At 36.0% G+C, this 12842-nt stretch overlaps 1 protein-coding gene across 2 annotated transcripts in view; it reads right to left on the bottom strand.

Moving 5' to 3' along the window:
* The window catches only part of CCDC146 (coiled-coil domain containing 146), a 181950-nt gene that overhangs the window by 30349 nt on the left and 138759 nt on the right, over positions 1 to 12842 (bottom strand). For both annotated transcript variants that reach the window (XM_020984512.2, XM_078154531.1), the window contains 2 exons: positions 1436 to 1531; positions 582 to 752 (listed from right to left, as the gene is read on the bottom strand). In XM_020984512.2, the coding sequence (XP_020840171.1) occupies positions 582 to 752; positions 1436 to 1531 (267 nt within the window). The remainder of the gene's footprint in view (positions 1 to 581; positions 753 to 1435; positions 1532 to 12842) is intronic.

Genomic DNA, 12842 nt, shown 5'->3' with positions numbered 1-12842 from the left:
TTGCTAATGCAAATTCAGCTCCCTGGGACCACTGCTTTATTGCATGTTTTTTCTGAATGCTAGTTAATTAAAATTACAATTATGAATTCCTATCATGTTAGCGAAATCTCATCTTATGAGGAGATACTTTACTTCCCACAGGACATGTTTTGTTAAATTTGAATATATATATATTCAATAAATCAATTTGAATATATATTCAATAAATAAAAATATGCATATTCAACACATTCTATAAATGAATTCCCTGTTAACTCTGAGTGTTGTTTGTTTTAATAAAGATTAGGAGGCCATCTAGTTCAGGGTGGGGAACCTGTGGCCTTGAGGCCACATGTGGCCCTCTAGGTCCTTACGAGCGGCCCTTTGACTGAATCCAAACATCACAGAAAAAAATCCTCTTAATAAAAGGATTTGTTCTGTAACATTTGGACTCAGTCAAAAGACCAAACCCAAGGGTCTAGAAAGCCACATGCAGCCTCGAGGCCGCAGCTTCCCCACCCCTGATCTGAAGCAAAAAATCCTCCGTTGATAGATAATGTTCTTGTGTAGGAACAAAAGGGTAGGCACAGAAATGCTTTTACCTGAGCTTTTATGTAATCTTTGGATTTCTTTTCTCTCTCTTCTGTTTTGGTTTGTTGTAGACGGTTAAGATTTTCTAATTGTTCTCGGAAGAATTCCTGCTCCTTATACAGTTTGCTTTCCTCTGCAATGAATTGTTCTAATAATCGAGCCTCCACATCTGTTAGGACTTTCTGTTTTGAAACAAAATACAGTAATAATGATTCATCTTTTGGTAGGTGCAACATCTTAGGCTACCTGAGTCTGTGTAAACTTTGTCAAAAACAAAATAACCTCAACCCTTAAATCCAAACCACTCCATTTTTGCATGCACAAATCAGTACATTTGTGGAACAGGAAAACATATGTTCATCACAAAAAATTTTTCTTCCAAGTCATTTAAAAAAAACCCTCAAATTTTTAAAACTAGTTTGGCATTGTCTTTAATAAGTATGACTTTGTCATTCTATTGTATGCAGAGAGATTGAAATAGCCATTAGTTACTTTATAAAGTAAATTTATAAAATTTTAAATAAAAATTATAAAATTTAAAAAATATGTACAAATTTGATATAGTTTTATAAAAAATAACCCATATAAAAAAATAACTCTGTGTGTGTCCTTGGTTTTAAGGTTTTTAAAGTTGTAGAGAGTTCTCTTGTATTGTTTTTCGTGTCCATACCCCTCAAGGCTTTTTAATTTTGGGGGGAAGGAGGGATAGATCAAAGAGTAGGGTTCACTTTAGATTTAAAGACAGGACAAAAAGCCCACATTTTCTTTCAAAGGGTTCCTCTTGTTGGGATTCTATGAAAATGATCTAAAAACTTCATATTAGCATCCATTATGTAAAAGACCAAAGTGAAGAATTAACATTAACCTGCTGGGCCAAATTCCTTTTAGCTAATTCAACTTCTTTTTGGAGATCTCTTCTCCTTTCCACAATTAACAAATCATCTTTAGGAATGCCTTCCATCTGAAAAAATTAAAGATTTATACAAACAAATACACAAAAGGAAATGATCAATATCACATACATTTTAAAAATTGTATCAGAAATGTGCATGTGTGTATGTGTGTGTGTGTATGTGTGTGTGTGTGTGTATAAAATATATCTCAACCTCTGTTTTGTAAGGTTTGCAAAGAGCTTTATGTATAACATCTCAATGGAGTCTTATGACAACCCTGGGAAGTAGGACTTATTATTATTCCCATTCTACAGATGGAGAAGCTGAGTCTAAGAAAGGCTGAGTAACTTGCCCAGGATCATGTAGCAATTAAGTGTCTAAGGCAGGATTGGAACGTGTGTCTTCATGACTTCAGACCCTGTCAGGACCTAGGGGACATTTAAGATATCTATTCTATTTTAGTCTCATGAGTGTCCCTGGATTGAGAATATTTTCTTAGTAAGGATTTTAAAAATTAAAATATGAAGTTCTAAAAGACATGAATAATTATTAACATATGTATAGAGTAAATTGTGTCAAATATTTGTAAAATGTTAAACACTGTATCAGTCATTGTTAATATTACTACAGGTGGCTTACATTTTTAAGTCTAATTTTTTAATCTGATGTCCTGAGACCAGTAATGTATATATGTGTTTAAAGCCATCACTGACATCTGATCAAAGCAGAAAAAGCCAAAGACTTAACATTATAATAACAATGTACACCTTCTACTTGCCCCACTCTCCAATCTGCTTTTCATACTCTTGCCAAAATAATATTTTTTCCAAATAGATCTATTCATGTCGCTCTGCTCAAAAATCTTCAGGGGATCCCTATTACGTACTACCTGTTCATATCCTTTGACCATTTATCAATTGGGGAACGAATTGTATTTATTCATATCATTTCTGCCAACCAGCCATGATAGGCTTGATGGGGCCCGCTTACCAGGCCTCCAATAAGGCCTAATCTTATCATTTGGGTCATTTCTTTGAGTTAGAAAACAAAACTGGTAATGTGGTCTTCAGAAGGGTGTTATCTGAAATGAGAGGAATGACCTAGGTGTCTCTCTAGCATTCTTCTGTAAGCACATTGGCTCCAAGAAAACCCCTCCATGTCTTTTGCCACATTCTTCAATTTCCCATTTAGTCTAAGTACTTGAATCTTTCCTTGTAGCAAATGTGGCTGATGGGTATGGGAGGTACATACATTATTGTTTGAGATCGGGAAAATAGAGGACCAGGATATATGGTCCTCATCTGTACCTCTTTGTTTGCAAGTAGGTATAGTGGAAGGATGAGGAGTAGGACTTCTTAGCTGTTCTTGTAGGCTAAATTTCTTGGTATTTTTCTGTCTTAATAGTTAATAATTTTCTGGTAGAGAATTCTCCCTTTATGTCATTACAATAGGATTCCCTCCTCTTGTGCTGTACGATGCTCCACAGATATATAAAAGTGCTGCTTATTACTATGTATTCATGTCATGGTTCACTGAATCGCTATGGAGGAAGGGTACCGGGATGCCTCACTTATTTTTAACCTTTCACAATCATTTGATCTCTAGTAATATTCAAAATGGTGAATGGCACAGGTATGTAATCATATGCTCAGATGCTACACTACTTTTATCTTCTAATTGATTGAATTAGTCATATAGCCAAACTTTTATTAATTGTTAATAGAATTATTGTCTATAAATTTAATTCTAGCTCAAAATATGGCTGTAAGTTTCACTATATGCTCATGACTGCCAATGCTCATGACTGCCAAATACCTTTGACTTTCTCTTTGATTATCTTGTGGGTTTTTTTTCTTTTTGGTTAGGCAATTGGGGTTAAGTGACTTGCCCAGGGTCACACAGCTAGTAAGTATCAAGTGTTTGGTCTGAGGCCGGATTTGAACTCAGGTCCTCCTGACTTTAGGTCTGGTGCTCTATCCACTGCGCCACCTAGCTGCCCCTGCCTTGTGATATGTTGCTCACATGTTTCCTTCCTTTACTGTATCTCTTTCTCCCATGGACCTGTTTCAATTTGTGTGACCTTGGAGAATCCCCAAACTTATCATTTTATCTTAAAGATCTGAACCCAATAACACTGTATCTTCCATTTATTATTTGCTTCCGGTCTCCATAGCTATCTGTTATCTTCTTTTCCAATGCCAGTATACCAACTGGAGTATTATTTGAAGGCTATAGCAATGCTTACCCTAGTATTATACTGGGTGTATATGAAACCCACATAATGTCATATGAGCTCTATAAAACAGTAGGACAATCAAATGAGAGAAAAATTCACTAAAGCAATCTGAAGAAAAATAGATAGATATAGGTTTCTACTAATCATTAATGGAGTGGGGGAGGAAGAGTCCATCAAATTCTAATTATGTAGTCTGAGAAGGTTGAAGTAATCTATTAAATATTCTCATCTCTGCCAAGGAACTGGGCAACAGGCAAATCAACCATGTCCTCCAATTTTACTGTTGTAAACATCCTAACTATTGAATATTTGTGAACCACAGTTTCACTGAGACTGATCCGTTTCCAAATTATTCCAACCTTTCATGAGTATGGGCGCCTGCAGATCTGGGAGGGGCTATTCATTTTGGTCAAAGGCCATAAAAGCATCAACACTGACTGCATCTTGGGAGAAATAAAAGGAAGCAGCCCAATGACATGGCCTGTGTTTCGAAGATGTAGAACTGCATATGTTGGTTCTGGGTCTGAAAATCATGCTAATGTTGGAATTGGCTCTATTGACTTATTTAGTTCCCAGTCACTGACTTTCAGTGTAGCCAAGGAGTATGATGTCTGAATTTGGTGTAAATCAGAAATCTCCTAAGAGCAGAGGGAACTTACTAAAACTTAAAAAAGGATGAAAAATGGATTTTTCTTGAAATCAGTGGAAGGAAAGAAATCATCACATAACACTCTTTGTTTTAATATTAGATTTGCCCTGTTTCTAATTTTGTGAGTAGAGTAAAAACCTTCAAATGATTAATAAAACATAGTCTCATTAATTTTTGTATTTACCACTCACTAAGCAAGTGCTACTCTGTCCTTTGATTATAAGCTATTTAAGGTCAGAGATAAAGTCTGGCACTATTTTGTTTTTATTTCAAAATTTCTCTAGTCATATAGCCAAACTTTCAAAATTTCTTTAGTTAGATAGCCAAACATCTGTTAATAGTTAGTATAGTATCTTAATTATTAATAGAATTATATGCCATTTAAAAATAGTAGACAGCCAATAAATGTTTATTGATGACAATGATGTAGAATCTTCTGTGATCCTTATTGGTTTTAAGATAATTTTTTTCTTTTATAAATAAAATTTGCAAAAATGTTATTTTTATTTTAAAAATAAGGGATTGTTAAAGGTGTAGAAGGCACATGTATAACAGAGCTATGATCCATCTATATCTGTGTCTTCCAGAAAGAGGGAATTGTCATGAAATATGCCCAGTATGAAGTAAGTGTGATTTAGCATTTCAGAAGGGCCATGCTTTATTTAATCAGTGTGGATAATTCCTTCACTGTTTCTTTTTTTCCCCCTTAGGCAACTGGGGTTAAGTGACTTGCCCAAGGTCACACAGCTAGTCCTTCACTGTTTCTTAAAGTAATACCTTCATACCCTAGTAGGTGGTCTTTGTTAGTTGTTAACGACCAAAAAGTTTATAACTTGGTGGTCAACCTTCTGGCAAACTGTTTCTCTAAACTTAGCTTGGCTAGTCCTGAGAAGATAGACACATGTACCATTACTAAATTTGTACTTCAAGTCTTTTCCTAGGGTAAACGACCCCTAGGAGTGCCAGTGACTATATGTTTGTGAATGATCAGTGTAGAGATGGGGCAATGCAAACATGAGGCTAGTGAGGAACACACTGCCCCCAGACTTGATTAATTAGTACTTACCTGATGAATGTTTGCTGAGGAGGTCATAACTAGAGCACAATATTGAAGGGAAGAGGAAGGAAAGTAGGCCCTCAAGGATGAAACCTGAAAGTCTTATTTTTATTTATCTCAATATTTTCTTAAACCCTAAAAGGTTTGACATCCAATAAGGGAATTTTAGACTTGATGTAGTAGGAGTATAGTAAAGTGTGTGTGTGTGTGTGTGTGTGTGTGTGTGTGTATACACATATATATTTATATTTATATATATGTCTTTATATATATATACACACACACACACACACACACACACACACACACACACACACACACACACACATATATAACATTTTATTAGGAGCCAGTAGAAGTCATTTCTAGTCCTTGCAGAACCCTTAATTAGCTTTAGGACCTCAGGTAAACCACTAGACTCACTTCCCTTACATTTTATGGAAGAAGGAGCTTTTGAAAGCTTTTCAGTAGAGCAATAACAATATAAAAATGATGTTTAAAGAATATGTGTTTGATAGATGTATGAAGGATGGATGGGAAGAAAGAGACACTGGAAACAGAGGAGCCAGTAAGAAGCCAATCTGATAGGTTCAAGATGATACCTCAAGAAATTTGCATTTCCCTAATCAATAATGATTTACAGCATTTTTCCATATGACTATCAATTGTTTTGATTTCTTCATCAAATAAGATAACATATGCAAAGTACTTTACAAACCTTAAATTGCTATTGACCTGCTAGCTATTGTTATTGCTATGCTTTTGTCCATTCTGCGGGTTGCCATGGCCAAAAAAATATAGTTACTTGGGGCCAACTTTTGGTAATGAGTCTCTTGGTATTTAGAAAGGCTGGTTCTTGAATGCTGCATAAAAATATGGGTTCAGACTCAAAGCCTTTCCAGATTGCTTTTGTTATTGTTCAGTCACTTCCAATTCTTTATGACCCCATTTGGGGTTTTCTTGGCAAAGATGCTACAGTGGTTTGCCATTTCTTTCTCCAGCTCCAGATGAGGAACTGAGGCAAACAGGGTTAAGTGACTTGCCCAGGGTCACACAGCCAGTAAGTGTTTGAGGCTAAATTTGAACTCAGGAAGATGTACCTTCTGGACTCCAGGCCTGGCATTCTATTCTCTGACCCACCTAGCTGCTCTCCAATTTGCTAGGAATTGCCTGTGGCATAGTCTTTGAGAACTTAGTATCATCTTCATGTTATGAGGAGGCATTGGAGACTTTTTAAGGGAAAAAAAACTATACAGTATTTTAAATAAACATTTAAGCAAATATTTACTCATCCTTAAGGAGGAAAAGCATTGGATACATTTGACATATTAAAATCTGAACGGGCATTAAATTCATCTAACAAATACAATGCTGTCACGCTTTATTTAATATTAAAAATAAAATTTATTCAATATTAAACTATATTTCTTTGGAAATAGTAATTTATATTACTGTTGCAAAATGATTCCTTAAGAATACATATAAAGTGACAGATAGTAACAGAAGTTATTTGGTGGGTACTTTTTCCCATTTGAATATTTTAAATGTTAATTGTTTCCCAATTGTTATGATCTTAGTAGGAAATAGACATAAATGCTGAGTAAATAAGCATTTCCCCAAAAGGGAACTTAAATATGCATTTCCCTTTCTAAAAAAAAGATAAAAAATCTCTAAATATGAAATGAAAGAGTAGCAAATAGTAAATAATTCAATTCTAAGTTTAATGAATTAATAATGTTGGCTGCAATTAGTCACAAAAAGTGGAGGTTTCTCTCAGTACAGAACCTTCCCCCAATTTGAGTTAATTTATTATTTATATCATACAGTTTTTTTGCCTATGGTGTCAAGACAAAGAGTATGCACACTGTCTTTGTGTGTGCTCTAATATTTTCTAAGGATTAGATTGAAATCATTCTTAGTACTGGGGGAACTGTAGGAATTGAGTGAACCACAGTGACTCCATTTTGTGATTAAATTCTGGACGTAGCTCAGTTCCCTTTCTATTCAATTATGGCTTAATCTAATTTCTGCCTTGTGAGAAAACTTTATTCTGGTATGAGAATTGTTAGAAAATTTTATTGCATTGTTTGAACCTAGCCCTGTGTGTCTGGGAAGCTGGACCATCTCTACCTATTGCTTGGGACCTCAATTATGCTGACCTTGACACCCAGTCAGATCTAAAGATTGATGCAAGGAGTTTTCTCACAATTATACATCTCAATCAAACCTGTATGTCTTATTTGGAAACTGGCCCCATACTGTCAATCAGTTATTGTTTCCTTGTTCCTCTGATTGAATACAGATACTTGGCGGGGAGTGGGTCCAGTATTTGGGGTCCAGTTCCAAGCTGAGGCGGTTTGGTTTCAATTAGTTATACAATTCACATGCATTGCTTAATAAATCGATATATTTGGAAGCTCAAACCTTTGTTTCCTCAGTCAATCCACATGCCATAGTATCTTATTTGGAAATCTTGTATGCACTAATTATTATCTATTTTTGACTTCAAGTTATTTGTGTACTTCTTATCTTCAATCAGATTGTAAGCTGTAGGAGGGCAGGAACCCTTCCCTATTTATCTTTGTGTTTCTTCCCCCAAGCCTATGAAACATTTGAACATGTGTTGAATAGTTTCCAGACTTATATTATTTATCATACAATATGACTACTTCTATGTTTGCTACTTGTAAATTTTCTAGTAGAAGTTATTTCAATCAATGAACTCTTTCACTGATATAATTTTTTAGGGTTAATTCTAATCTTTTACCCATGGATGATTTCCTCTGAGATCAATATGAAAGTATCCAGACAACACATTTTGAAAAAAACAAATTTTGGAAACATATCAATTATCAAAGCAATTCTATTTATGCCATTTGATTCTCAAGTTTAAAGGGGTTGCTTTCTTATCTGGACATTAGAAACACATTTCAACAGAAAAGTTTTATTTATAAACTATTATAATTACTGAAATAAGTTGTTAGAGTTTATATCATAAATTGAAAGCTACATTAATGTTTAAGAAGTTACTGTTTTCAGAAACTTTCCTGAAGGATTAGCCTTGAAATCTTTTGTAATCTCTAGTTAAAATACACCCAAGGGGTGGTTATGGAGAGTGCTCAGCATCTGTTGATTGAGTCCATGGTTATCATGGAAGTTAACTGGGACGGCAACAATGGTGGCAAGAACTCAGAAAATTTATAAGTAAAACACAGAGAAGGAGCTAAATCGTACACTATAAAAATTTGCATGTGGAATGGTTCCTCCAATAAATTGGAATTCTGTTGCCTAATTAGTGCTGCACCCTTGTTTTCCTAAACCATTTGCGGGTAGAGAGGATGAGGGGTTTAAATATTTGAAAGGTTATTCTAAGAATCTTTTATACTTATCCTTGGGTAAAATTAGGAATATTGAATTACAGGGAGTTACTGTGAGTCACATTTTGGCTTAATAAAGTACAATTTGAAAAGCCAACTCTAGGCTCAATACATATGCTTTTGAGAATTCATGGAAATCAGAGTTATAGATCTGGAAGGGACATTTAGAGATAATCTAGTCCAATCCTTCTTGTTTTAAATTGATAGAGTCTGAGGCACAGAGAAGTTTAGCTGGCTTGATGACAGAGAAAGCAGGGACTACAGCCCAAGTGTCTTGCTTCACTGTCCTTTCCTTCACTTCTTTTTCTATCATATCACAATCTCTAGTCTGGTTCAGAATAAGACAATCACCAGGATTGGTGTCTACCATAAAGAAGGTAACAAAAAGACTTACTGTCATATTAAGTATGTGCTAAAAAAAAAATGTTGTTGCATTTTTCTTTCTTTTTTAAACTTATAAACTCAAAGCACACTTTCAAATATACAAACAAACAGAAAGATGTACATGAAATCATAAAGTTCCATTAAAAAAAACTTTAACAAGATAGATATGTAGCAAGGACACAACTCTCCTTTGTGACAGGGTTCTCCTGGTCTCTCTGAGCCACAGATAGTTGGCGGCAAGGGGGGGGGTGAGGGGGAGGCAAGGGCCAGCTCTTAGTTCAAGCCCTTTATCCCTGCTTTCCTTTGGAAATCTAGGGAGAAAGCTCAGAACCCCATCCTACTCCGCCCCAGGGTAATCTGAATGGCCCAGCTCAGTTAATATAGAATGGAAGGAGAAGTGGAAAGGAGAATTGTTGAGAAGCAAAAAAGAGTCCTTAGGAACCCACAGAGGCAGCTAGGTGATGTAATGGATAGAGCACTGGGCTTGGAGTAGGAAGATTCCTCTTCCTGGGTTCAAATCTGGCTGCAGACTCTTACTAGCTGTGTGACCCTAGGCAAGTCACTTAACCCTGTTTGCCTCAGTTTCCTCATCTGTAAAATGAGCTGAAGAAAGAAATGGTAAACCACTCCAATATCTTTGCCAAGAAAACCCCAAATGGGCCATGAAGGAGCCAAATGACATGAGATTTGCTAATGGAGTAAGAGGCACATATGCCCAGATTGGGAAATATAAGAAATAATTGAGAAGTACTCACCATGAGTTGACATAGTGGAAAAATAAACTAAAAATAGTTACTAACATTTATATAGCACTTCAAGGTTTGCAAACACTTTACACACATTATTTCATTTGATCCTTACAACAAGTATGTGAGAAAACTACTACAGGTATTATTACATCTGTTTTACAGATAATGAAGCTGAAGGAGTGGAAAATGAGTTGTCCATGGCACAAAGCCACTTAGTGTCAGAGGTATGATTTGAACCCAGTTCTCCTCATACTCCATGTCCAGTACCCTTTCTGTTTCCCGAGAAAATGATGTGAGCAGGAGGAAGCTGCTCCAGCTGCCTGAAGAGGCTCTGAGTGTGTCAGGAGGGGCTAAGAAGGAGCAGGAGGGTTCAAATAGGCCAGAGGCTTTCTGTTCCTCAGTGTGAAGGAACTGAAAAAAAGACGCTTCTTTAGACCTTCCTGGTTGCTAAAGGCCAGGAAACAGTGGAGAAGAGGCAAATGCCAAAGGTTCTCCATGGAAAAAGAGTGAAAAGTAAGAAGAGCCCACAACTGATAGGAAGCAGAGCCACAGTGGGCAGCTCAGAATTGGGAGGTGAGGTGAGAGTGGTGAGAAGGATCACAACTTGAGTTCAACAAATGTTTAGCTAGTCTACTATGTAACAAGGAATGGGATAAAAGGGATAGAAATAATTCTTCGCCTCAAGGAATTTACATTCTACTGGAGAAATTCAACGTATGCATAGATGAATAAATGAAGGCAGGTACTTTGAAAAAGGGGGAGAGATTTAACAATTGGGGCCAGGGGACTGGAGATCCAGGAAAGAGGTAATGAGAACAGTAATTAGGTTAGTGGCTTTGTAAGTGAAAACAAAGGGACAAATGCAAAGAGGTATTATGGAAACAGAGCTGATAAAACTTGACAACTGGGCAAGTGTTAGGGGTAAGGAAGAAGGAAGGAATTAAAGTTAACTCCAAAAGATGGTAATATCCTAACAGAAATAGGTAAGTTTGGAGGAGAATCAGGTTGAGGGGAAGAGAATAAGTTCCATTTTGGACATTTTGAACCTCAGGTACTAACTGGATATCCAGGTAGAGAAGTCTAACATGATTTGAAAATGGTATTCAGGGGAGAGAGTAGGATTACATATATACAGATGGAGACTTACAGAGAAGAGGTAGGGTGAAAATGTATAGACATTTTGAGGATATGAAGTAGAGGAGAAGAGTGAGTCATGATGGATGGCCTCAATTTCTCAGATAAGTAGGTGGGGAGACCATCTACCTCAGTGGTCTCCCATAAGACTTCCATAGAGAATTCACCCAATATCTATTCTATTGGGTGTCCTCTAGGTCTTGAAAAGAAATTCCTGGGTAGGAGTGCAACACTCATACTGTATATTTATTATCCCTTGACAATTTGATATAACTAGTACATTTCCTTGATAATTTTTTATGTTACTTCTTTGGTGCAATGAATCTTTCGTCATAGTCTTTAATCTATTCACCCCTACCATGTGCCCCCTCAATTGACCTTTGGGACTCCCATTTTGGTTCTTTGGAGATTATGGTGATGTCTATTTCATAGCCATAAAGCATCAATGCGAGAATATTTTTAAGAGCTCAGTTTTAGTGTCAGGGAGCAACTTGAAATCATTAAAAATGTTGCTGAATTTAAAAATTTCAATCCAGCCTACTCTTCTTCCAATAATTTAATTCATTTTTCAGTCCCAATTCTTTGTTGATCTTCAGTCATTTTTTCAAGTATATATGTTCTAATAGACTAAATCAATGGACTGCCCATTCAACTGCATGTCATAATTTGATCAGTAAGCATTTTTCTTCCACTTGATTTTTCCTGCATCTATTCTATTTTGAGTGACTATATGTAGATTCCTTTAAGGAAGATCTGTAGTATTCTGGACCAGCTTGATGTAATAAGCACAAAATCATTTATAAAAAGAGCATCATCTCTAGAATGTGGAATCTTTTATTTGGAATTTCTGTTTCCCATACTCTGTAAGAGTGGCCAAGACCTTTGGTGAACATACATATATCCCTGTTTTATCCTTTCTTTCATAATGATAATCAGAGGTTGTTGAAAAAAGATAGCTCAGTGGTTGCATCTGTTAAGAAATCTTGTATGATTTCAACATCGCCATTAGAGACAACATGGTGAGATGCCTTTAAAATTGTATTTTGCTGTGCTGAATTAAATGCCTTTTTTTTGTAACCAACAAACAAAGGCTGACATTATTTCTTTTTTGTCTTGTATACCTAGAACCTAGAACAATGACAAGCACATAGTAGGTTCTTAATATAATTTTGTTGAAAGAAGAGGTGGTGTGTTCAAGAAAATCAGTAGAGAAAGCCTGCCTGTTTCTTTTTCTCATTTTGATTAAAGATGTCCTCAATATATACATAAAACTATTCTTATTAAGATTTTGTTAAGCTGAGAAAGTAGGGTACACGTTCAGTAGGTGTTAATGAATTCTTAGGGGCAGTCAGGTTGCACAGTGGATAGAGTGTTGGACCTGAAATTAGGAAGACTGATCTTCCAGAGTTCATATCTGGCCTCAGACACTTGCTAGCTACAAGACCCTAAGCAAGTCATTTAACCCTGTTTGCCTCAGTTCCTCATCTGTAAAGTAAACTGGAGAAGGAAATAGGAAACCACTACATTATCCTTGCCAAGAAAACCTCAAATGCAGTTGCAAAGAGTTGTACACACCTGAGATGTCTGAACAACAGTAGCTACCACCATATGGAAGGAGGTAATAATACCACCTGTAATTTAAAAGAAAATCTTTAGAAAACATCTTCCCCCTTTTGAGGTATCTTGAAAACTGATCCCTTAATGCCTTCAAAATTATATCATCTCCAGCACAAGTTCCTTCTATGTATATTTGGTCATGTCCAATTACTTTTCCTAAACTCATTTAAGGGCTA

This window comes from Phascolarctos cinereus, unplaced genomic scaffold (assembly GCF_003287225.1).
Source record: "Phascolarctos cinereus isolate Bilbo 61053 unplaced genomic scaffold, phaCin_HiC Scaffold_1;HRSCAF=81, whole genome shotgun sequence".
Classification (NCBI taxonomy): domain Eukaryota; kingdom Metazoa; phylum Chordata; class Mammalia; order Diprotodontia; family Phascolarctidae; genus Phascolarctos; species Phascolarctos cinereus.
This window is presented reverse-complemented; position numbering and strand designations above follow the sequence as displayed.